Source organism: Gavia stellata, chromosome 1 (assembly GCF_030936135.1).
Source record: "Gavia stellata isolate bGavSte3 chromosome 1, bGavSte3.hap2, whole genome shotgun sequence".
Taxonomy (NCBI): Eukaryota; Metazoa; Chordata; class Aves; order Gaviiformes; family Gaviidae; genus Gavia; species Gavia stellata.
This window is the reverse complement of record NC_082594.1, coordinates 85,638,595-85,665,091: the sequence shown is the minus strand read 5'-3', so window position 1 is coordinate 85,665,091 and position 26,497 is coordinate 85,638,595. Positions and strand designations below refer to the sequence as shown.

Here is a 26,497-nt window from a genome sequence, read left to right as displayed (position 1 = left end):
AATGGCCAGTCAGCCACTTTGCTGAACTGCTGACTTCACACATACCATTTCCTTTTTCAGGTTTTTACAACCCCACATCTTCTGACTTTTAAAGCAGGATGGGGAGGGGGGGAAAGCTATTTTTATTTTCCACTGGTAGCCCTAGAGCAGCTCTAAACTTTAATTTTTAAAATTACTGTCAAATGAGTAAATGTTGACTCTACATGACATAAATTGTTTCTGTTGTCCGTTGATACCAGCTATGCTGTTTAATTTGGAGACCTTACTTTTATGCTGTTCTCATTTATAAGTATTTATTTCTCGTTTCAGGAATTTTTTGGAGAAATCTTTGGTCTGAACCTTGTTAATGTTGCTTTTTAAAATACATAATGCCTTGCTCTGTACTGAATAATAAAGTTAGTACGGTTTGAGAGTTTAGAGAGATTTTTGCAGTCTTGAAATGTATGACTTACTGTAATTACAGTTGCTCATATTCTAAAGCAGATCGTAAACTTACTTGGAGAGAGGGCAGAACATTTACAGGCAGTGTTTTACTGCTGACAGCTTAAAAGTTTGTTTATGCTAATCACTTCATAAATAGTGAGCAGTGCAGTGTTGGTGACTTTCTGAGGAATTTTGCAAGTGCAGAAAATTTCTTCTTGATGTTAAGGCAAATGACATTACAAAATGATATTTGTAAAGCACGAAGTACGCAGTCCCTTTAACAGTTTAAGAAATATTCAGACTTAGTCGTTGTAATAATACATATGGCTAGCTAATATTTGCTCTTCTGAAAGCCTGTAAATTTGAAAAAAGCCTATCTTTCCTAGTTCTGTTTTTATCAACTAGAAGAGAAGGTGTTCACATATATCAGCTCATTAGAAGTTCTCCCGTATGAAAACATGGAAGTTTAATTTCCTTTCATTGAAAGACTCTCACTTTTTTTTTTTTAACAAAGATTGTGACCTAAAAGAGATTCCAACTTGGATCAAATTTCTTGTCAGAACACGGACTGGTTATATATTTGTGTGCATAAATGAAAGAAGACCTGATTTTTAGGTTTTGTTTTGAAATCATATATGTATAATGCTAAATAATACTGATTTTACAGCTACAAAGCTTATGTTACATTTTATAATCTTCTGATACATTTGTGCAAGTTGTTTTTTTTTTTCTTTTAGCCTTTGAGATCTTCCTTTTCTATAATGATGCCACAGTGTGCTCTAAAAGGTGTAAACTGATTCTCTCTTACAGAAAAAAGGAAGTATATGCTGTTGTGTCTTGAAGTATACTAAATGAGTCTACACACTGGGTAACTTGCTGAAAAGTAAGTTTTCAAGTATTGAAAATTTGGAAGTATTGCATGTTCTAGAAATACTTCTTTTAAGTCTTACTGTCTTTATTTTCCTCTTTTCAACTGCTTAAAGACTTGTGAAAATGGTATGAAGTAGGTAACTAAAGTTAAGAGATAACAGATGAATAGATGATTAGGTTTAAAAAAGGTGTTCCAGATTTACGAAGGATAACTTTGAAGGAATGTAGTTCACTTTCAAAAAAAAGTCACACTTGTTTGGGAAGTGACTGGTGCCTGTAGGTACACGTTACCCATGCGGGGAAGCTGGAGCGGGAACCGCAGCTGCCGCACTGTGTATTGGTCCACGGAGGAGGCTGTGCAGGTCCTTTTCTTGAAGGGCTCTCTGTTGACCGTAACAAACAGGAAGAAGGAGGCGAGGAGTGGTAACAGCAATGGCAGCGTGGTGATACTGGCTAGCAGTTGTAACTGGTGGCTCTTATGTTTCTAAAGCTAGCAGCACGTGAGTGCTGTTGGTGAAAGCAAATGTAGGACTTAAACATATGAAAGAGTTGGGGGGGGGGAATATTTCTTTACTTACGTTGCGCCTATTCTCCATCTATAACTGGTTTTGCTGTTCAAACTGCATAATTCTCCCCCCCCCCCGCGTATGGAAATTTGATGCAGAAGCATTTGTAGAAGAAAAAGAATGAAGAAAGAGAGGGGCAAGTAAAACTCCTTGTTCACATTGAGCCTGAAAAATGTCTGCCTGTATTTCAAGCTAAAATTAAGAAGAACTTAATCGATGCTTCAAAGTCGATGTTTTGTGGGATTCCGCTTCTGCGCTGCGTATCTGTATAAAAGAATAGCCTCACTCCCTATGCAGCAGAGGCTGCCCATTGGTGACTGTCCCCTCCTCCCTGGAGGACGGCAGCAATGTGGTCTGAGTTACTGCATTTATACCAGTGGTAGGGTTAAAAAGCTAACTGGCTCTAAAATTGGTGTCTCTGTCTTACCTCTGAGCCTGAGATGCAGAATCATTGACACAAAAACCTTAATCTTTTTGGTGGGTACTAAGCCCACAATCTACTGGTTGCTTAGGCTTCTTTTAAATGTTATATTTATCTCCGTAATTCTGTGCTGTGTATTTTTATGAGCAGGCATGCTATCAAGACAAACTTGCACTGGGAAGCCCTAAATATGCAGGATATTTTTCAGGACATTTGGCTTACTTGAGTGCCTGACTTACAGTGAGAAGGATAATGGACATGCGTAGCAGGCAAAACAGAATTATTTTGACATTTTCTGTAGAGTACTAGCTTCTTTGAAATACAGCAATATGTGTCCTTCGAGTAATTTTTTCAAAATGACGAGAGTAAAGTTAGACAGGAAAAATGTTTTCCATCCTGTTTTCTGACGCGTATTATTATGTAGTAGCAATGCAGAGAGGGCGAAGGCTTAGGCTTGCCTGCTAATATATTGCTTTCTGACAAAGGGCTCGCGCAGTGGGAGGCGGCTAGTAGAAGTGATTTGGGGATTAACAATGAAAACTTCAGTAAGGAATTAAAGGCAGATTAATGCTTTCCATTTGATTTTTTTAAAAAAAGTAACTGATGTAAGGGAACCTAATCAGCGAAAGAATAAACTCAGTTTACAGGATGAATTGAGATGTAAGTGATGCAAATAATACAGTTTGAGTGTGGAGATCCTTTGTGGCTCTTTAAATTGAAGATATTTTGATGATGAATTCAATGTTATCCTAGGTTCATGGATTATGTTTTATTCACTTTTTTTTTTTAAATTTCCTTAATTTACAGCAAATAGTTTCTCCTTGGTGTACGATATGGATTCTGTACTTCCATTCCCTAAATCGGTGGGGTTTGGGTGTTTGCTGTCCGTGACTGACAATCACTATGCTCAGCTTGGTTTTTGTAACTTTGGTTTTCATTCTGCTGCTTTGTGCATCCTAAAGCCATTACGCTTCAGCCTTGCCATTACATTTCTTTGTTTGCTTGTATATTCCTGACCTTGTTTTGTTTCATTTTGCCCTTAGTTTCTAGAAGCTGCTAGATCGATTTCTTAACCCCAGCTTTCTGTATCACTGACTTGGCTTGCTTGCCGAGGTGCACATACAAGAATGCCTTGAGCTCTGTCCTTTCTACATAACTTTGCCAGAATGTCCCTGGAGGTTTCTCCCCTGTATTTGCTGGTGGGTTTCTCCTCTTCTGTGGTGGGTGCGCTGTGGGTTGAACCAGGCTGGTGATGGTGAGTGCAACATAAGAGGACTCTGTCTTGGTTAGCAGAGGACGTAACAGCCTTGCTTACGGTTTGCTGCTTAATTACACGAGGTGATGGAAAGCTTTTCCTAGGTCTGCCCCTGCAAAAGAAGTTATACTTTATTTCAGACTGACCCTGCTCTGTTTTGGAGGTAACTGGTTTTCATTTTGCTATAATTCAGCAGCATGTAGTGGTTGTTAGCTAAAGCCTCAGAAATACCGTTCTTGAATGTTTTCTGTGACAAACAGCACTATCTACAAGCTAATTTAATAGTGGCTCTTAACCTGAATACTGTAGGTGTAACTGGGTTTTGAGTAGCACCTCTTAGAAATAGTAATGTATTGTATTCCTGCAGTTGTGTTTGCCCCATTTCAAACAGCGCTTTCAGAACTTTCAGTTGTCTTATATTTTTAACAGGCTGGTGGGCATGCTGTAAAATAGCCTATCTGGTACAACACAAGCTAATGAAAAGCTGGAATCCTTTTTATGTTCTGACAGACACTCCGGTTGTGCTAAACTTGATGACTATCACTGCGGGGTTGGAATCTTTATTACTGCATGAAGTGCAATCTGGTACTTGGAACAAAAAGATAAAAACCATGCACTGCTTTAAAGTAATCTGTAAAAACAGTTACTTTGACTCTGCATCACCTTTCACGATTTATTACTTGCAGCAGAAAAGCTTTGAATTTTTGGGGGGAGTCTACTAAAGTATCAAGTATTTCAAATTTATTTGATGGCTTAAAAGGATTTCTGTTCTTAATCCTGTTGATCACTTATGCTATGAATGCTATTGTGTAGCAAAACCTGCTTATTTTATGGTAGTGTTCAGTTTTATTTATAACTGCTTTCAAGTCTCAATCCTGAGAGTTTTTGTAATAACTGTCCAGCACGTTCACACACAGCACACTAAATGAATTCTTCAGTCACAGGCATTTTTAAAACCATATTTAATTAGCTTTAACCATGGGACTTGCACTGTATAAAGTTTTCATCATGCAATCCATCACCATAGTGTGCAAGTTCCTCGAAGTTTCACTGAAATGTCGCAGTTTCAGGAAAATACTCAGCTGTATGATGCCTCTCTTATATGCTATATGAATGTGTATTTTTTTTTTTTAGTATGTGAGTATAAGATTAAAGAAATTCCAAGTAGATATTATTCCTTTTATGTAACACTGGAAAGGTGTAGCTTCTAAAAATGTTTCCTTTGGCAAAATTAATCTTGAAAAAAGTATGCATATATATAAATTTTAAAAAAAACTTGAACTTTTGATGATGTCAACTTTAACCTCATGGGAGTTCCTTGAAAGGAAGTGATCAAAGAAGATAATTCAGAAATGTGAATGTATTTTACCCATTATTACTTGAAGAGTTAATGGAAGAGGATAATTAACTTGCTGGCTTTGTTGCTGCGAGGCTAAAAAGCTTCAAATGAGTTTGACTTGAATTGAACACAGTCAAAGTTCAAAAAAACCCTAGATGCTGGAGTAGAAAATCACAGTAACACACAAAAAATAAAGTTTGTTTTTGCTGTTTTACAATAGTTTAACTAATTTGTCCCTTCTAGTTTCTAAACCCTACAGGAATGTGGCTTGTTGCTTTTATCTGCAGTTAGCGTTTCCCTAACAGGTTCTCGGTGCTCTGTTACAAGTCGTAGTGGGCAGGGGTATCACTGAGCACTTGGGCCTTTGTGTAGATTTCTTACATCAGTGTTTTGCTCCCCCTTCTACTGTAGTTGTCCAAGTTAGTGTGTTTTACCCAAAGGTGTTTAAATTGATGATTGTTTAACTCTGTGCAAGTGAGGCAGGATGAGTAGGTTATGTATAAAAGTCTTTCTTCCATTTTTCAGTAATGTTTGTTGGGGAAAAAAAAGGATTAAAGCACATTTTATATCTTTCTTTGATTTGGAAATCCACAGAAAATGCAAATCATTATACAATGAACTGTCTAAAACAATGAAATAAAAGTGTGGGTTCTGTACCCTTGCTACTTTGATATATCCGTTGTTTACACGCTGTTCTTCTACACATAGTTTGTTAAACGTTTGCAACTTAAAACCAACAAGATACTTATACACCAATACAAAAAAAGTCCTCCTTTCCAAAAAAAGAGAAAACCCAAACCCCAACAACAATCTCCCCCCTAACTTGTTGTATTACTACTCCACAGGAAACTGTTGTGCTGAAAGGAAGAATTAACTGGTCTTTCAACTTCAGCCTTTTTATTGTGAGAGGGGAGATCACAGAAGTGTTACCATGGGGAGAACAGCAGCTAAAGGTAAGGCCTGGTAGCTTTTATCCAAGTGGAAAGAGGGAACCTGCTAAATTCTCTTTTTGAAGGTGGTGGGATATTACTTGACAGTTACTATACTGTTAGATTAAAGAAGACAGTTTATGGTATGTACTGAATACAGGTAGGTTCAAACTTAACATTGTTTTAGAGTAAGTATGGTAAATTTGGCTTATCCTGGAGTTCGACAAGTTCAACCAAAGCAATTTTGTCCTGTGACAGCCTTGAAGCCATTATACTATTCTAAAATTGAAGAATGTGTCTAGGTGTGATATTAAATAACATGTAGTGCTTTATTCTGTAACTGCATATAATTTACCAGGACAATAACTGAGTAGTACAAAGAATCAAATTTTACCACAAATGGCATTAGCAGCTGTCTCTTGAAGACAAAATTAACATTTTAAAAGAAGTTCATCCACAAATGCACAGTGTACTACGAAGGTGTGATTTCTGCTTTGTCACGTCTGCAGAAGTTAATTGTGAGTTAAGCGCTAAAATAAAGAGTGAGACTTAAGAAGAAACAAGGGTGTTTGTGTTGGTGAAACAAAGAGAATGTGAAGAGAGAAAGACCCACTGTCTGAAACCAGGTTGCTGCTGCTTTTCAAAGCTTTCAGATGGGTAGTCCTCCCCCATAAAAGGCTGCTAACACTTTTGTACTTTTCTTGAGCTTTCCACCTCAAGCCCAAGCTGCTTTATGTGCTTGTGCGCTCCCTTGGTAAATAATTGTCTTTTGCTATAATAGATTTTCTGTAATGGCAGGAGTCATCCATTTAATTGTTGCACCAAGCGTTTATGGAGGAAGTCTGTCCCTTTCTCTTCTAGGTTTTCTGCATGGCTGTTGTCTAAATACACTAAAGAGACACCCTGTTCCAGGCAGATAAGATAAGAATCCCACTAGGGAAGCACAAAAAGAAGGGAAAGGAGACATTCATACTCACTCTGTCTTGATATCCTCAGCTGTGTGCACTGAGGCTTGGTGAAAGGTAGTTGAAATGGGCTTGCAACCCTGTGTGGTAGGGAGTGAAGGAGGCTCCTTCCTGGGCAATGGTAAGTCTTGGTCTTGTTTTAGTAAACTTGATCTGAAGGCGAGTAACTGCGTGGCGTGGGAATAGCAAATGTTTCTGTCACCCAAAGGTATTTCATGTCCATCAGGAAGAGACAAGGGATTTCTTTGAAAAAAATGGTCTCCTGCCATGTTTTGAACACCTGTCAGAGTTGAAGACTTTAAGGTGGCTAAGAAATAGCTGCAGAAATCTCGAAAGCATGACTGAACTGCTTGATCCCTGCATTGGACAGCAACCAAATAGCAAGTCTTAGAAGATAACACATGTAAGCCTCCTCATGTAGCACACCATTCTGTGGTTGAAACGAATACGAACAAAAGATGTGATGCTTGCCAGTACACAGACAAAGCAATCCTCTTGTTTGTTGAAAGGTTAACTCTTCTCAGAAAGAAATGTTGTGGATTTTTAAAGCATCTCAGACAAGAAGCTGGAGTTCAACATGGGAGTTTATAAGAGGAACTATGCATTGGTCACCAGGATTATCTTTACCAGACCTTATAGTCTAAAGGTGCCTTTTCTGATTGGTTTTTTTTTTTTGGCATTCACAAGTCGGTCAAGATAGCTTTGTTTTCTTTCTTCCATGTCTCTAATTTCTTGCATGATAGATGTGGTTGCTCTTGCCTGTCTTCTGTTGAGTAATCTTATCAGCAGAAGAATTCTGTGGTTACAGATAGGGTGGGAGTAGTGTAAACACATGGAGTTTTGGATCGGTAAGCAGAAAGCACTATGTTAAATAATCTTACTCTAATCTTGTTTTGTATCTGCAGCTTTAGTTTATGAAGTGCACTGTAGAAAAACAGTTGGTGAACAATAGAATATGCTACTTTTGTAATTTTAGCATATGCTGTATTCCAATCTTGCTACCTAGAAGAAAACAATCTTTCATGGGATTTTGAAAATAAGTTTTTAGCCTGTATGTATTACAGTCTAAATGTATGTATATTTACATAGCAAATATAAACTCTATGTACTTATATGTATTACTATATTTTTAAAACTTTCTTTGAAAATGGTATCCCATTCTCTGTTGTTTTTTTAAAGAGAGCTAAGTAGCATGTGAGTAAGTTCACATTTCATTTTCATTTGTGTTTTGACAAAATGGTCTGAAACATACTGTGCTTTACGTTGGAAAGTAGACTGCAACTTGTCTCTTTAAAAATGGACTTTATGAATAGAGGAAGATAGATAATGAATTAAACTGACCTATTTTTTTTGTCACCATGAGCTTCAAGACTCTAGAACTAGTAAGTCTCTTCTGTGTCCAATATATCAATAAAGTTCCCCTTTTCAAGTCCACTTTTCAGGTTTCAAGGAATTAGTTATTGAACGTGGCTAGGTGAAGGAGATGAAAAGAAGATACTTTTTTGTACCTGCAGAAGTATTTCCCTCTTTCATAACTTCATTTTTGAGGTTTGACCTCAAAGTTTGACCAAGCTGAGGGTCATATGCTGAGGGAGACATCTTCCTCAGCCCAGTGATTTGATATAATAGTCTTCCATGTCTTAATTTTGTTTTCAGTGATCTTTCGAAACTAAATTCACTAGAACTTAGGATATCAAAATTTCAAATGTAGATTGGCATACATTTAAAAAAAAGAAAAGCCAAAAAAAGCGCATTTATTTCATTTTTATAAAATTGGATTTTAATAAAATCATTTTTTTTTATGTTGCTTTTGAAGATAAACCATAAATTCTTATCCACCCTAACTACTGACATTGGAAGAGGCATCCCAGACCAAGGCATTATAGCAACTGTGAAGTATAGACTGGGGGAAGTTTTCCGAGGTGGTAGTAGATACAGGGTATCTCATGTGAAAACAGGTTAGTAATTCTTGCTGCTAGTAGCTTTTCATCTGCTTAGACAAAACACTCCATCGTTGTAATGGTCTTCCCAGCGTTGAAGGTTAGAATGCAAGGGGAGCCTTTGGCAACAATCTTGGTCTTATTCAGACTTAATTTTGGATGCTTCTGCATGTGCTGGGTGAGTTTTACTTGAGCATTTTAAAGTGTAAATTTCTGGCCATCAAAAACAAGTGATAGTGATGGTGCTTTGGATTTATTATGAATGAAGATGCCTCTACCTGAAATGAAACAGATGTTTAAATTGCTATTGAGGAATCCATTTCTTCTCGTTAATGTCATCATCTCTTCTTGTTCTCATAGTTTTCTAATGGCTGACGATAAGAAAAATGTGTTGCTGAGAGTGTTCCATTTCAGCGTTCGTATTTATTTGCTGTGATATTTGTGAGATAGGCACTAAACCTAACTGTACAGGAAATAAATAATTTGGGTGGTGGTTGTCAGCAAGAACTCATCTGGTGTCCAGGCTGCAGTTTTTCACATTCTTTCACCTGTTCTTGATGTCTCCCTTCATGAAAGGCCGTCATCTTGTTTGAAATCTGGCACCGTTGGGTAGATAGTCTTTCATGATTCTGTCCTTTCAAGCTTTGGGTGTTCGCAGGAAGCAGTTACTAGTTCTCTTCTTCAATAAGCCTCTTATGTGGGACTCCGTTGGATTTCCTCTTCCGAAACAGGCGGATTGGGAAGTTATCTATTCTGTAAGCTGTCGGACTGATGTCTGCAACAGTCTCATGACCGTTTTTGGGAAAGCCTGACTAACTGAGCTTGTAGAACATTGCAAAAGGCTCTGCTGGTGATTGCCACCGCCCAGTAGAAAACTACCTGCATTCAGCTCAATTCCAAAGAGGCTGGATAGAATATATTTTGATCTGTAGGAGGGAGAAGGTGAATGTTAGCCTTGTGTCTTGTCATTGTTACTGAACTAGTTTTAACACTATCCCTTCTCAGATTCCCACTGGTAGTTGTTGTCAGGACGTAGGGTGTCCACTTCTGTGGGTTAAAGCCTTATTCCTGAGGAAGTACAGGGGTTAGAGCTCTGTGAGCACCGTCCAGAAGCATTTCAGCAGGTCCATCTGAAGTTGACCTCCATAAGGGAGGAAACTTACCACGTAGAAAATGTTTCAAAGCAAACTTTTTCCAAAAGAAAGAGCATGTAAGTCAAGAAAGAAGGCTAAGTCAAGGCGTAAACATAGCATTTTCTTTCCTTTTCAAAGGATCTGCGGTACTCCCCATATCTGCTTTAGGAGAAACAGGTGATACTTTTGCAGCATCTTTTGAGCAGGTATGTAGCTGTAGGTATATTTTCTGGGTTATTCTTGGAAGGTGTCTTGGCCCTGAGTACACTAATAGGCTTTAATGGCCCTGACCAACCTCACCTGGGGCCTCTCCCTGCCCTGCTCAGGGCCCAGGACCCAATGTCAGCCCCTGCCCCAGCGATGCCAGAATAGGGCCAGTCTCCAGCTCCCCACAGCCCTGCCCTGCCTGGCCATGGGCCCTGCCAAGCTGGGCCCACCTGTGGGCACATGTCCCGTCCCAGCCTCGACCTGTACCCAGGGAGGGTGCCCAGTGCTGGGGCTGCCCTCAGTGCCTCCCCTGCCGGGATGGTGGGGTGGCCCTGGCTGGTGAGGCCCTGCCCGGCCACCCCTGAGGGGGCCCTGGCCGGTACTGTGCCCTGGCCAAAGGAGCGCTATGTCCTAGCCAGCACAGAGCCAGGTGGATGGCTTATCCCTTCCTCACTGTTGGATGGGGGACGATTTTGTGAGTGTTGACAGAAGATTGTTATGATTCAGCTCTTGCTGTACATGGCAATTCCTCAATAAATAATGAAAGAAGCGGGACGGAAATTATGAATATCACTTGTCGCTCATCAGTACTCTCTGTTTCAAGACAAGCCTTTCTTACAGAAAACACAGAAGAGAAACACTATTAGGGCTTAATCTTTGCTGCAGAACAACTCATTGTATCTCAAGTGTTTCTGATCACCAAATGCTTCTTATTCTAAGTTAGGATTGTTTTTATTTCAAGTGCAAGCCAATCAATAGCTAAAGATTTAAGTGTGGGCAAATATAGGAAGCAGCTACCCCCACAATCTTACAGTACAAGCGAGCCATCCCTTCACCTGTAACAGTTCAGGTTAACTAGGGTGACCCAACGCATGAGCTGAGGCACAGGACTTCCCAGAGGAGCAGCCCCATTCCTGGTGCTGAGGCGTTTGCAAACAGAGAGAGTTATTTTGCCACACAGAGCTTGATAACCTTTCTAAGTCAGGAAATGTACTTGCATTTTTGTTGCCAACTCAGTGTCATATTTGAATTGTGCTTGAGTCCATGAGTGTCAAAAGCAGGTCACCAAACCAACAAACTTTAAAGACTAAAAGGAACAAGTGGAACTGGCTCCCTCAGTTTTCTCCATTCTAGCCTCCCAGTCCAACTTTGTCTCTCATACATGCTGAAACACGCAAAAATGAAATGACAGCCTCCCTTCTGTATGTGGGTAGATATGAATGACAGAGAAGATGGAGTCTTCTGAATGATTTTTTTTTAAAATAGCTGACGTGCACTTAGATAGCTGCCTGCATTTGGGTATTCAAGAATTTAAATGTAGAATGGAAGCTTTAACTCAGAAATATGCTTTTAGGGTGGGTTTGTGGTTTTTTTTTTTCTTGTTTCTCAGTTCATAGTGGTCTAGACAAGTTGTAAACAGATACTCAGTGATCTTGAGGATCTCAAATTGTGTGTAGGTTCAGTAACGCTGTTAAAAATTAAGACAGGGTTGCTCTTTGTGGAGCTAATACTACATTTTCTGCAACTAGATTTATTCTGATAATGTAAAGTAGTCAAAAGCTCTGCTTTTTCATGCTGTACTTCTCAATATATTTTGAAAGAGAAATAGTGCAGTGATTAAATTTAGAGTACAAATACCTTTTTGATTATGCACTGAAATGAATAAAAGAAAGTCAATATTTGGAACAAGACATCCTGTATTGTTTGAAAGCATTCTGTGTTATGCTGGACATCATTATGATGTGAATATTACATTTATTATGTAATGGAATCTTGTCTTTTAGATTCAAAGAATATTAAAAAAGAGAAAGATGGAAAGGATCAGCAGGCAAACAACCCGTCTTTACAAAGTGGTAGGTATTGCAGCTGTCAGGTTATTAGTTAAGGTACCCTAAAAGAAAAAGTGTGTATTTGGATTGTACTATCTCCTGAGGCTTTTACTGGTGGGTTGTTAAAACCATATCACTGCTTTTGTCTAACTTTTAGGGAAGTATGTTTTGGTATAGAAAATGATGGTTAAAAATGCTTGACTTGAGCCTGATAGTTTTACTAGCCAAGACAAGTACTCTTTGTATATACTATCAAAGATGCTGTGTAAACATTAATTTTTTTTTAGATCATTACTGATTTGTCTGTTCTTCTCATCAGGTATTTCCCGTTTTCATGCCTTTTCTGCCAGTTATCTTCTCTTTCCTTAATATGTTTGCTGGTGCCAAAGAAAGGATTTTCAGTTCAATAGTCTGAATTTTTAGGATTGCTAACTGGATTAAATTGCCTGGGATTCTAATTTTACTTGAAACAATTTCAAATCAATTGTGTTTTTATAATAAACTGAGGAAACTACACACTTGCCAGAAATTATATAGCTTCTTATCAAACTTAGACAGCCTCTACTAACCTCAACAGGTGCTGTAGGGCAGCATATACATGGGATTGCTTGCAGTTTAGCTTTTATGAGCTGCAGTGAGAGGGCAGCAGCATCCTTATATACTCTTTGTATGTTCATGTTGGTTGCTTGAATTTGGGACAGTAAAAATGTCATGAGTGCTGTTGACTGAACAGAATGTGTTAGTTATTTCTCAGTAAAATGTCACTGGGTTACTTAAGCTCTCACTCTGCTTACATTTCTGTGCGCTGTGATGCCTAATAGATGGTCTGGTTCAGAGCTTTTCTTGGGTATCAGCGGAGGAGTTCATTACAAGTAGTGTAGTCACTGAACAAATGAGCTGAGATACTAACATGGTAGCTGGGTAGTTGAGGTGATAACTTTGCATAAAAGATACGATGCCCTGTTACCACCAGCCATAGTACAGCTTTCTGCTGTTACATTTGCCAGACTTAATTCTTCCATTTCTTGGGATCCTAGCAGTCATCTTTGTTAATCTTCCCTGTTACTTTGAGACAGGAAAGGAAGTGTATTTGTGTCTTGTTTTCCCTCTTCTTCAGCGTAAGAGGAGCTCCAGTCAAACTGGACTCGGATAGCATGTCTGTGTCTTAAAATAATGTTGTCTTACATGGCAGACGGAGCCCCATAAGATGCCCCCCACCCACCAACAAAGTGCTTTTCATATGTGGATAAGATAACCATATTTCATGAGTCACTGGAAAACTTCCCTGCCTCCTTCTGCAGTAGAGAGCAAGGTGTTGAAAAAGCTTTGTGGAGAAGCAGTGCTAAGCAGGCAAGCCTTATTCTGTCATCTGTGTTCTTCCACTCAGGACTATGCTATTAATCTAGTATCTGAGCACTGAATTTACTCATGAAATCTAGACTCAGCTCTGTCAAACACTTAGAGAGGAGTGCGTTGCTCAAGATCTCTGATTTTCTGTGGACGAGATGATAATTTTTATCCTGTGTTGTTGCTTGTGGGTGGCAAGGAAGAAAAAAGAGCCTCTTGATGCTGGATGAAGAAAGATGCCTTAGAATCCTTTGGGCTAGAATCCAGGAAACCTCCAGAGTTTTCAGGGGGAATGTGTGATGGGAGAAGTTGAAGAGGAGGGGAGACATAGAGATGTGAGAAGAACAGGTGAAAAAATAGACTAAAGTAGGTAGAGAAAGACAGGAGGAGGAGAAAAATTCTAATTGAATGATGACAACATATAGAGGAGGTACAAGGTATAAAGCAGGGTATGAAATACCTTACACTTAAACTACTACATTTGCAAAAGTATGTAAACCAAAATTAAAAGGAAACCTCATCTTTGTCAAAGAGAGATTGTGGGATGAAGACTAGAAAAGAGACATCTCTGTGTCAAAAGTCTCACATGCATGCCAGGGGAACCTAGGGATGAGATGAGAATACATGAGATGCTCTATCTGCTTAAACAGTGTTTAGCCTATGGTGATACTGTATTAAACTAACGTAAATAAACCAGGACCTTAAATTCTACCTATCTGTAAGTGACACAACGTTTAAATCTTTAATTTAAATTTTGTAAAACTTTGACTTAAACTAAACTGAAGCATTATGTACAGTAGAAGAAGAAGGGACCACTTCAGCAAACTGGGCATTCATATATTCATGGGAGCAGATGGGATGCCTCCAAGGGTGCTGAGGTAGCTGACTGATGTCACTGGGAGGCTTCTCTCTCAATTTGGAGAGATCATAGTGATTGGGGAAAGTTTCGTGATGACTGGAAAAGGGCAAATAGTATGCCCAGTGTCAATAAGGACAAGAAGGGAGCACCTGGGGAGTTATAGGGTGGCCTGCCTGACCTAAGTCTTCAGGAAGACTATGGAGAAAATCCTCCTGGAAGCCATTTTCAAGCAAACAGAGAACAAAGATGAGGTTAGGAACAGCTGAGATGGATTTGCCAGTGTGAAGTGTGTGTGACTGATAGCCTTTTGTGATACGTGATTCTGTAAACAAGGGGAGAGCAGTGGATGTTGTTCGTCTCGACTTTAGCAAAGGCTTTCTGTACGGTTTCTGTTCTGTCCTTTCAGCCGAACTGGTGAGATGTGGTTTGGATAGGTGGATGGAAAATCGACTGGACTGCCAGATGGTGTAAGATCCACCTGGCAGCTGGTGGCTAGTGGCATTTCTCAGAGGTCAATACTAGGGCTGATGCTATTTTATGCCTTACTGACAGATGGGGATGATTGGGCAGAACACACTGTCAGCTGCTTTGTGGGCAACATCTCACTGGGAGGAGTAGCCAGTAGGCTGCAAGGCAGGGCTGTTCTTCAGATGGACCTCCCCATGCTAGAGAAACTGTAGGCTGACAGGAACCTGTAAGATTCAAAGGCAAATGGAGAGTCCCTCCTGCACCTGGGCAGACTGGAGCCCCGCAGCAACGCCAGGTGGGAAGCTGGCTGCCTGGAAAGCAGTTTGGCAGGAAAGGCCCTGGAGTCCTGGCAGGCAGCAAGCGGAGTGTGGGCTAGCAGTGTGCTCTTGTGGTGAAAGACGTCAACTGCATACCGAGTCCTATCAGCAAAACTGTAGACAGCAGGCCGAGAGGAAGGGATTTGCTTCTTTTTGGTATTTGTGAGACCATATCTGGAGTACTGTGTTCAGTTTTGAGCTCTCCAGTACAAGGAAGACACTGCTATACTGGAGCAAGCCGGCTGGCAGCCCACCAAAATAATGAAGGAGCAAGATGTAAGCAGAAAACTGGTATTGAAACCAGAAAAATGGTTTCTTCAGCCACAAGAAGAGAAGGCTTATGGGAGATCACCTTGCTGTCTTCAGTTACCTGTAGAGGGGACAGAGCCAGGCTCCTCTCAGAGGTGCAGTGGAAGGATGAAAAGCAACAGATACTGGCTGGAGCATGAGAAATTCCTACTGGACGGAAGGAAAAAAAAATCTTCACATTGAGGGTGATGGAGCCCTGGAGGAGCAGGAGGTTGAACTAGAGACCTCCTGGGGTCCCTTTTAGCTTGAGTTACTTTGTGATTGCAGGTTTGACAAGAAGTGATAGGGTATTGATGCAGCATTGCAGAGAACATCAAGGGTCATTGACCCATGGGTCATTGCCTGTAATGCAAGCAACTATGGCATAAACTTATTTCCTCCATTTTAAGTTAGTCAGGCTGTTTGTCCATGCTGATTGTCTAAGATCACCTTTTTAGAGTCTCAGACTGTGTTGGTTACAAATGTGTTGGGTTTGGGTTTTTTTTGTTTGTTTGTGTTGTGTTTTTTTTACAAAAGGTCCTCGTTACTTTCTGGTGTGGTGGGTTTTTTTTCCCAGTATATGCTGGTTTGTTCTTCAGCTTAAAAATTCCTTTCTGTCTAGTTTTCACTTTGCTGGTAGGTTATAAAGTTGTGCTTGTTGCATAATGGGTTTTTCTTAAGCTGTTTATTTCAGCCTGCAGGTTTGAGTGGGAAGAGAAATGCATGTTAAATCATCTAGTGTGAGCTAATTTTCCGAAGGATTTCCATTTCTCAGAAGTTGCATGTTTTCAGGGGCTTTAGAATTAGAAATACATATAAAACAACTGCTTCTTTACCTGTGCACACTGAGAATATAGAGAAGCTTTGTGTGTAGAGGTTTTTTTCAACGTGATTATCTTCCTAGACATGCATCTTACACGTTGCAAACATACATTAATCTCCTATTTCTATGACTGGAGTAATTAAATAATAATTAGCACCATCTCTGAGAGCGTGGCTTTAATTTAATACAGCATATCTTCACAGGTGGAGAGGTTCTAATTTAAACTTCAGGTCACTTCTGCTTGATGAAAGAGGTTTTGATAGCCAGGATTTAAAGCAAAGAACCAGGCAATGTTGTTTTCCTCTTGACTTTATCTGCAGCTGGCTGCTTGTGTTACCTTATGTGTCTTTCTACTAAATGTTCCCTGGAAAAAAATATAAAAAAAGCTGTTTGTTTCCCTCTGCACTTCTGGGTCATCCCTCCAAATTTACAGTCCTGTTATAACAATTGAGATCATTTGGGAAATGCTGGAGGACATGAATGGGGGTTTCTCCTCGTGAAAGGTTCTGTCTCTGAAGTATCTACATTTATGTGGTCCTTAACACAGCAAGGCTCTGATTCGTGATTACAGCTTTTACATCATGTTAGATCTGAGACAGCTGGGATGTAGATGACATTTTCTTTTTGCTAGATTTAATTGTATTGAATTGGGTACTTCAAAGTTTACTAAGGTAAACTCTGATTAAAAAACAACTTTGTTTTTTTTAAATCAGAAGTCTACCCAAAGTGGTAACTTTATTAGTCTCAAAGAAGATTTTTTATAAGATGAAACTTCGCTAGCGGTTCATCATATTTAATTTTTGCAGCCTCCTTGGCCTATCAATGAAAAGAGCAACAGATCTGGAGGCTACTTTCTGGAGAAAGTTCTGAAAAGCTATTTCCTGAAATACAAATATCTAACATATGCTTAAGTTAATGTACCCTGCCTTTTGTGAGTAACACAAAATCGATGTAACTATAAATCTGTGAATAAAATTTTCGTTCCAAAATAAGTGGACTTCCAAGATGTTGTGTGGAAACATCTTTGTTACGAGCCTACATACAGTCCGGACCACCAAATTACCAACTTTTGAGATTTTACTGACTTGTTACATAGCTAACAACCACATCGCCTCTGCAGTGCCAAGGACAAAACACTGGTACACTTTTGCGTCTGTTATGCCAAAAAAAGAGGATCTTGGCAGGCCAAGGGGGTAGTTCTCTTCTCCTTGAGGCACTATATATTTTCAATTAAATGCTATGCTGGTGCAGGCAGACTCTGGGTTCAAGCCACCAGGCATCCTTCAGAGAAGCAGTGTGCGAGTGCTGGAAAACACTGCCATTTTCTGATTGTTTCTTTGCTTCTCCTGTGTCCTGAAAATTGCAGAGACGTATTTAAGTGTGCCCAGTGGTGTTTTTGGAAGGATTACTGATAAACCTGGTGCGGTCTTTCCATCATCACGATGGATTTTGCTATAGGCCATGTGAATGGCCTTTGCTGAGCCGCTGGGTGGCATCACTGCATCCTTTTGGGGTTCCTGGGTGATTTCAGGAACATGAGAAAAATGCCAGCGGCCCAAACAAGAAAAATAAGCAAAAGAGCTCACTTAGATGATTTAGGAACAAAAACATTAGCTGTGCCATTGTAGTTTTTCTCTTGCGCTTTATATTAATTTAAGTAATGTTTGCTTCTATCTTTTATGTTAGTACTTCATACTGTTCCATTCATGCAAAACTGATAACACTGATTAAATCAAATGCAGAATACACTCACCCATGCACATAAACAATGCCAATGTTAACACTGGAAAAAAATACCATGATTCTGTTGCTGAACATTGCCATAATATTTACCCTACAAAGAGAAACCTTTACCAGACTTCAGATGAAAAGAGACAAAGATGCAGTTGGAAGGCTGTGCTAATCCTTTTGATTTCTAGTGGACGGGGATAGTATTCCCAACACAGATTTCAACAGAATCAACGTGTGTCTGTTTTTCAACATAAATCATCTCAGGACTCCTATGAGGTTATCAGATCAGTCCTGCTGTTAGGGGAACTAAGATATAGAAAGGCTAACGTGATTTGTGCAAGGCTGCTTGGGAGGTCCTTATTCAGAGAATTGAATCTAGATATTGTGACTTGTATCTTTGTAAGTAGACCAAAAAAAAAAACCACAACCAAAACAAATCTTGGGGAAGGTTTAGATTGATTTTGCCTATTGTGTGATCGCCCCTATGAATTAACGGTACTCTTAAAGCTCCTTCAAGGGTTGTGTGTTTTTCAGAGGTGGAGTTTCCATTTAAGAGTAATCCTGTTCTTGAAAAAAAAACAAAACGTATTCTACAAGATAGTTGGGTTTTTCTGTCCCTTTCTTTCCCCAAACCCCTTTTAATGTAAGTTCTCTTTAAAAATTGTCTGTATGGTCTTTTTTTATCTTATGTCTTCCAGAACTGTTTAATTGGGATGATTATCTGAAAGAGACTGAATCAGTAGCTGCCCCTCTACATTGTTTCAGACAGGTATGCCAGATTGCAAGTTTGTGTGTGTATGTATGCATGTTACAGAGTGATCCTAGAGCAACTTTTATGTTTAGACTGATTGCAAACTTCCTATTTGACTTCTTTTGATCTCTAGTTATCAGTAGCTTACAATTTTGGCAGATGCTAGCTACTGAAGTTTTTCATTCTTGGTTTCTGCCTCAAACCAAACTTTAAGGGTTTCATTAAAATTGTAGCTTTGGACTCTGTTTTCCTTTAAAAATAAAAAGACTGGTTAATGAAAACTGATAGTCTTATCAGAGTTCAAAAAGATTTTCTACTTTTTTCAGTAATCTTAGAGGTACCATGCTTTTAGTGAGAATTAAAATTTGGCTGATTGTCAGAGGAGCCTTTCTCCTGCCCTGTTTCTGAAAGAGTCCTTTCAGTTCTGGCCAGCTACAAGATGTATATGTGTGTGTAGTAGAGTTTATTCACCACTTCTTTTCTGGATCTCTCAAATATGTCTAATTTTGTCTCTTTCTGAGCAGAGTGCTTTTTACTAAACAGTAACAGATATTGAAGTTAAAAAAAAATAAATCAAGGTGAATATATGGGAATACAAGGGAAATACTGGATTCATAATGAAGGATGTTTAATGTACTATTTTATATTTTACATTGTGCCCTACAAGTTTGATTTCCCCCCCCACTGCCTGATGATTTGGTATGTATTTGCAGTTGCAGTTTAAATCTACCATCTTGTGTGAGCTAATGACCTCCAGTTATTCGGCCCTCTGGAGACTGAGCTGACCTCTGCAGGCATCTTTCTCTCTGTAGAGGGAGCCAGGGCCAGTATTTTCCCAAACTGAGGACTATCTTAGCTGCGTGAAGTTAAATAGAATGAGTTTTGGTCTGTATGTCTTCACTGTTAGGAAGATAGGTGCTGAAGGAATTGGATAGTTCAGGTTGATAGAACTGTAATAGGCGTGACAAGCGGTGCATGTCTAGTTTAGTGGACTGGGCATGTTGAGAAAGGTATCTTCTAGGGTTTGTTGGTGGTCTGATGGTACTGTAAATGATACGGGCTTCCAGTGGGGACCAAACAAAAAGCAACACAAACGGAGTAGTCTGAGGAGGAGAGGAACCGTCAGTCAGTGAATCTGAAGTAGTTGCAGGAATGGAGAACAGGGAGAGAGAAATGCAGGTGGTAGCATTTCCTTGTACTAGATGTTCAATCTCAGCTTCCTCTTTGCAGATGAGGATAAAGGACAAAGAGCCCCTCACGTGCTGCTTTCAATGAGAGATGGCTAAGAATAGCAGTGTCCATAGCTCTGTTTGGAGCTTCAGAAATTAATTCTACAGTATGTGTTTTTCATAATGGATACCAGCTCAAGGCAGAGACCTCAAACTCTGCTTGGGTAGAGGCATAGGGCAGTAGTGTATCCTTGGATCATTCTGAGGTTAATGCCATACTCACAGACCGTAGACCACGATGACCAGAGTACCATGGTCTCAGAGAGACCATGAGACTGAGAGATGTAGCTACTGCAGAAAGCTGCTCAGAAGCCTTTCCTTGTGTCTTTCTTGCATCTTCCTTTTCTCTACTAATGCTCAAGGGGTCCAAACCGAACAACTGAATAACACCTTAAATAAAGACACTTAAGTGACATGCGTTGACTGAGATAGATAAATCCGAGTGTCCTGGATTGCTTAAGGGAGCATGTGGGTTGGAAAGAAGAGCTTAAGAGCTTTAATTTCTGTGCATAGCAAATTTCAAAACAATTTACATATGCAGACTTTCAGTTTTTCTAAGAGTTGACCTTTAAGTAGGAAGTGATATACAATGTTAATTAGTGCAGAGCTAGCTCCTCTCACTACATGATGTTCGCAGATTTTAGAAACTAAAGTGCTTGGGCTTTGTGTAGGACTAATTTGACTTTTATTGGGTTACACATGAATTGTACGTGTCATTATCACTCTGTGTGAAGCGAAGAAATACACTGCTGTGGCCAGCCAGAAGACAAATAGCAGAGAGAAGCTTAATTTGACAATTATATCCAGAATTTGTGACCTGTGGGAATTCTACAAAGTTTAAATTTTGTAGTAATTAAAAATTACCTGGGGAGCAATAAATTAAAGCCTCTACCATAAATGAAGATACAGGCACAGACAGCTAATGGAAATTGATTAAAGTATTTATCTTAATTTAGAAGGTATTTTATCTGTTGCTCTAAGTTGTTTTTAATTACTACTTAAGATTTCAATGCATTCCACATCTCTTTCTCTCACCCTGAAACTTTTTTTTCAAGCAGTTGAAAACTTTAAACAAAAAAGCTCAGTCCCTTGTGGTTTGAACACAGCTTAAAACAAGGCTGTTACTGAGCGGGTTTTGTTATTTTGCTGTAAGGGTGAACTGGCATGGAGGAGTTACCTTTTTAGTAGAATGCCTTGAGTTGGTATTTAAAAAGCTCACCTTTTCTACAAACAAACTAACTCCCAGTTTCTCAATTTCAGTTGCGTTTCATGGTTGTAGAATATAACAGCTTGACAAGCAATATCCTGAAATTGAATTGCCCTTTAAATTTAATATGCTCAGGCTCCCCTTTCAGACAGCCTGCTGTCTAAATGCAGCATTGGCAGATGCTACACTCAGTGTTCACTGAATATTGCTCGCCTCTTCGTTATTTGGGCTTGGGGTTCTCCAGGGCCCCTGCTGTTGACCTAGGGTGTGTTGCAGATAGTGCACCTGCACACCATAGTAAGCAGAGCAAGACGTATTTTAAAAAATTAAGTGTGGTGGAGACAAAATATCAGTAGCACTTGTTGCAGTAGCAAATTTCTTTAGCCTTTTCCTCTGTACCCAGACAGGTAAGTGCACCCTTACCTGCTTACTATGGGATCCCCACCTGACCTGGTCAGGCGGGTAGGAGAAGGGACATGGGAATCTTGTGAGTGTGAATGCCCATGGTTCTGGTTTTTCTACCTGCCTACTATATTAGGTTTCAGATTGTGTTAGTCTATATGGGATAGCTACTGGGTTTAAATGTCATGGGGAAGGCTGCCTTACAGTTCTCGGTATCTGTGTTCAAGAGCAGCTTTGTATGGGAAGAGTGCAGAAAAGGGCTTGCAGGGTGACAGGAGAATAGTCATACTCTCCTAAGAGAAACTTCAGTGCTTGGCTTATTCATCTTGTTGAAATAGTACTGAGAAAGGGTCAAGTTGCCCTCTGTAAATACACTGTAGATTTTATTATTATTTGCAAAGGTGCAAAAAAAATTTAAGTTAAATGATAGTGTTGGCAAAAATTTCTAAGAATAAATTTAGGCTGGAAATGAGGAGACATTTAAACAGAACAGTGAGATTCTGGAATAATCTTTCTACATGACTAGGTGAGGCATTCAATCCCAGTTAGTGTTAGTACAAAGTTTTGAACATCATTAGATGATACTATTGCCTATAGTACTACAGTAGGCAAGTAATCAGACTGTGATCCAGTCAATCGCTGCCAGTAGCGTTGTTGGTACATGAGTAAAAAATATTCTCCTTCTCTCTTATTCATCTTTACCTTCTGACAGAAAGCTCAGCTCAAAGACCAAGTTGCATTTGTCACATTTCTTTCCCATCTGCCAGTGTCTTTTTCAAAAAAATCTGATGTCTGCCAATTAAATTGGCATTTCATTGTATGTGTATGAATGTATTCAGTTCTTTATGAATAAGCACAAGCTGCAATTCCTGTCTTAACACAGAAGTTTTATGTGACTTTGGGACTGCCTGTTTTCTTTCTGTAAAATGCAGTTAACACTAATTCCTTTTTCTGTCTTCTTTCTTGGTATTGTAAGCTTTTTTTAATGCAGAAACTCTTTCTTGCCATGAGCTTTTGTAGTGCCTAATGCAGTAGGGTCCAAATTTTATTTGAATTTCCAAGACATTATTATAATGAGAATAACTATTTCTTGAAATTGAAAGCTAATAAATCTTGTGGGGGTTTTTTAATAGTTGAATGTCATGTTTGCTGATGTCCTTGTTTTCCCTTCACTTCAAGTATTAATCACTCCTCCTCCATCTTTATGTTCATATTTTCATCATGATTCCCTTGTTACCCTTCTTAGCAGTGCTTGTCTTTTTAGAAAGCAGCCATGTTTATGCAGTAGAAACATCAAGTATCTGAAATGATAGCTGTTGGGAGGTTATCCAACCTCTTTTTCTCGCTCTGTTAAACGCTCAAAGTTAAAAGGCTTCTTTTTATTTACCAGTTACGTGATACGTTTGGATGAATGAAAGCTGTATATTGCACTGGCTGGTAAATTTAGCAATACTAACAACAATAAGAAAAAGTCTTTTACCTTTTATTCTAGTCTAGAGTTCCACCTACGAATGATTTCAAAGTTGGCATGAAACTGGAAGCCCATGATCCTCGCAATGTTACCTCAGTTTGTATAGCTACAGTAATTGGAATTACCGGTGCCAGGCTAAGGTTGCGGCTGGATGGAAGTGACAACAAAAATGATTTTTGGAGGCTTGTGGATTCCTCGGACATACAGCCCATTGGGACCTGCGAAAAGAAAGGGGGCATGCTCCAGCCTCCGCTTGGTAAGAAACAAAGCTTCTCATCTAATGTGTATGGAGTATTGCTTTCATGAAGTCGATTGTACCTTTCTGTCTTGGCAAATTCAATGGTACCAACATTTCACGAAACCATTATTTAATTGAAAAAGAGGTAAGCAAACTAATTCATGCTAAGTGAATTGTGGCCTTTTCTTCTTTTTGGATTCTTTTGACATAAGAATGAGGAGAATAATTAGTTTGAGTTATGCTGGTTTGGGTTTTTTTTAAGTAGTCCCTTAATATTAAATGGGAGTGACCGACAGCTTTCTTAATTACGAGATACACTGTCATGTGCCCATTCTGTAAATGTTCCCTCATATACACCTTGTCTTATGAGCGTATATGGATGCAGTATTCTATTGCTTGGTGCTGTGCGTGCTTCTTTTAGTAGACCTTCGGCAGAACTGAGCCCTGGGGAAAGCTGGCTTGCCTTTTTCCTCTTCTGTAAATCAGAGCAGCCCACTAGAAGGCGCTCGCTGCTAACCGACCTGTGCAATGCTCCGCTGGGCTGCAGGAGGTGCATCAGTTCGGGACAGTCTGAGTGTTTTCTCGGACACTGAGCAAATTGGTTGTGGTTTGGGAAAGGCAGCATAGAGGGGTTTAACGACGGTATTGCAGCATTCTGCTCTGAGGCAGGAAAAATAGCACTCCAGAGCTTTAGCAAACTGCAAGCTTATATTGCATGTGGTTCTCATCTCCTCAAATCGACAGATGTTGGGGGATGTCTGATCAGGTTGTCATGACTAGTTTGTGAGCATGAAGAATACTCATGAACAAGGTGTAGCTTTCCTATGCTTAGAAATAGTATGCAGAATTTTTTTTGCCTTCCCTGAGCAATATGTGTGAAAACATTATGTGTTTCCCCAAACTGAGAAATAGTGCTTGAGCTTAGTCTTACTGAGGAAGTTTATTAAATGGGGAACTGTACAAAGGAATTCCTTGCTATGTGATGAATAGTCAGAGGTAACCTGGACTAACTGCTGGAGGTAATAAAGTGTGATATCTTTGCTGTGATTAATCTGTATATTTAAATCTGCATTCTTGTACCGTATTTGTTAGAGCTTAAACTTCTAGGTGTGGAAATCTTTAAAGAAACACACTTGTCACATTGGTCTGAAAATAGTTCTGCTTTTAAAAAGAAGGGAAAAATAATGACTGAATTTTCTCTTAACCCCCCTGCCAAAAAAATCAACCCACAACAGCAACACCCCCTCCCGTGTTATCCTTTTATCTTCTGTAATTTTTAGAAGATGCAAGGAGTAACATTCTTAATATAAGAAATTAACTGTAAACAGAAATTGGTTACTGCTGTTTTCCCATCTTATAGTTATAAACCTACTTCTAGTTTGGTATCATCAGTAACACTTACAGATGAGAAGTCACAGGTGCAGTGAAGATAGGTATGCTTTATCTTAGTAGCCTCTCAAAAAACTTGTCAATCCAACTTGTTAACAACTTTCAGATCTTATTTTTGAAAGGTGAAGTGAGAGTATCATTTCACTGCAGTATGAAACCATGATTTGCTTGTAGAGGGACAAACAGGTAACAGGAGCAGTTGACATAACCATTAAGACACCACATAGATTATCAAGGGTAGATTTCTGCACTGTTGCGCTGCTTTAGAAACACAAGAAAAGCAATGCAACTAGGGTGCCAGTCTGGAAGAATGTTAATTTGGGATAGATCGATACAGTTTGAGCCCAGAAGGGGCTTTTTTCCTCCTTTCCTGTGGATGTATAGAGGTTTTGAATGAAAGCACTGGAAATTCTTGACACCTGTGAGAAAAGTTACTTTGTTTAACCTCTCTGAAGTTCTTGGTATAACCTTGTAGAATGAATGCAGTGATACCAGTATGAAAGAGGGTTGTAACAAAGAAAAGTATACCTATTCCTTCAGCTACACATATGTACAGTGTTAAATACATGGCTTCAGTTCAGGAGCATAGTGCTTTTTTAAATGTGTTTCTAAACCAGCCTGATGAATAAAACTCTAGTTATGTATAATGGGGGCAGTCGATCCCGTTAAGAAGAGAAACTTTCCACAATCGTCAGTAGAAAGGTTGATGCCTTCTCTTCGGATACTGTTTCTTACTCCTATTCGGTCAGGCTGCTTGTACTGCAGCACCAAACAAGCAGCTGTTTCCCTGCACCCAGGCATGTAAGTTTACCTGCCCTCTGAACAATTGCTGGTTATTCAGAAAAGAATGCGAGTGCCGTTATTTTGTCCCTCCTGCCCTAGATTTTTCTAGAGATAGGCTAAATTCCAGCAATCAAACATTCTGGCATACCTAGATAAATTTTTGAAAAAGCCTTTTTGGCAGTTTTACAGCATCCTGTTCCTGGGCAAAGCTGGGAGCTAATTGGGTGTATAATTACCTCCTGTTAGACATTTAAGCAACTGATTATTTTTTTTTTTCCTGAGTAGTAGGGAACCTTCTGGATACTAATGTTCTGCTTCTCTCATAATAACTAGCTAAAATAGTCCCTCCTACCTGGTTTTTACATAGGTTTAATTATGCATGTTCTATAAGGGTTTTGAGAAAGTGATTAATGTAGCAAAGGATTCCTGTTCCAGCCTCTGTTTTTTATAGGTGAGCTTTTTCTGTTGTTGAGAGCTTAGTGTTCTCAACAAATTACGTTGAGGATAACATTTTCTCTGGTTTTACCAGCATGACTTAAAGGCCAAATGAAGTTAATTGAAACTGTTATTTAGTTGTCATTCCTCTGTCTTGCATATATGCCTTTTCTGGGCTAGGTGGTTAGGAATATTGTGTTTCAGTAATCACATGTATTTAGATTGTGTAAAGACTCTGATATCAAACCAGGACTGATAATCAGCTCAACAGTCCTCTAATTACGACACCATTTCTCAGAGGTGAACTTTATTCTCATTTGATTTTTGCATAGATAGTTCCAACTTGAAAACTGTTTATTCAACTGAAGATAGCTTAAAGCTACAAGTTAAAGAACCATTATACCATATAATCCAATTTTAGTTGACTTAATGATTTAACTGATCAAGAATGGCAAATATATTCCACCTTTCTAGTTACATTTTTTTTAAGAGACTTGTCGAGGCTTGGTTATGAGGGAACTCAGCAGTTCCTGGCAGATTCTGGTACTATTTGCTTTGTGGAAAAATTTCCAATTTGCTCTATTATGTCTGTTTTTCTGCAGAACTGTGCCAGACATATAACTGCTAAAGATGCAGAAAAAATGTCCACTATGTCTGTTATCTTACTCATTACTTTGAAAAATCCATTTGGAAAGCACAGAAAGCAAAAGGGATTTTTGTTTTGTTTTTTTAACTGGAAAGTAGTTGATTCTGAGGGAAGATTATCTGAAATGAGAATGTTTTCAGCCAAACCTTTGTTCTGCTTGAATAGTTCATCTAAACAAATTTGAATATTATTTGTGCTTTTTATTCACTTGTTAATGAAGAATATTAAAGTAGAAA

The 26,497-nt window shown here is 39.2% G+C and overlaps 1 protein-coding gene across 1 annotated transcript in view; it reads left to right on the top strand.

Annotated features, from left to right (window-relative positions):
* The first annotated feature begins 5,698 nt into the window (after window positions 1–5,698).
* The window catches only part of SCML2 (Scm polycomb group protein like 2), a 56,975-nt gene continuing 36,176 nt past the window's right edge, over window positions 5,699–26,497 (top strand). The window contains exons 1-4 of the mRNA XM_059817909.1: window positions 5,699–5,827; window positions 11,833–11,901; window positions 18,409–18,479; window positions 22,792–23,026. Of these exons, the coding sequence (XP_059673892.1) occupies window positions 5,806–5,827; window positions 11,833–11,901; window positions 18,409–18,479; window positions 22,792–23,026 (397 nt within the window). The 5' untranslated portion in view covers window positions 5,699–5,805. The remainder of the gene's footprint in view (window positions 5,828–11,832; window positions 11,902–18,408; window positions 18,480–22,791; window positions 23,027–26,497) is intronic.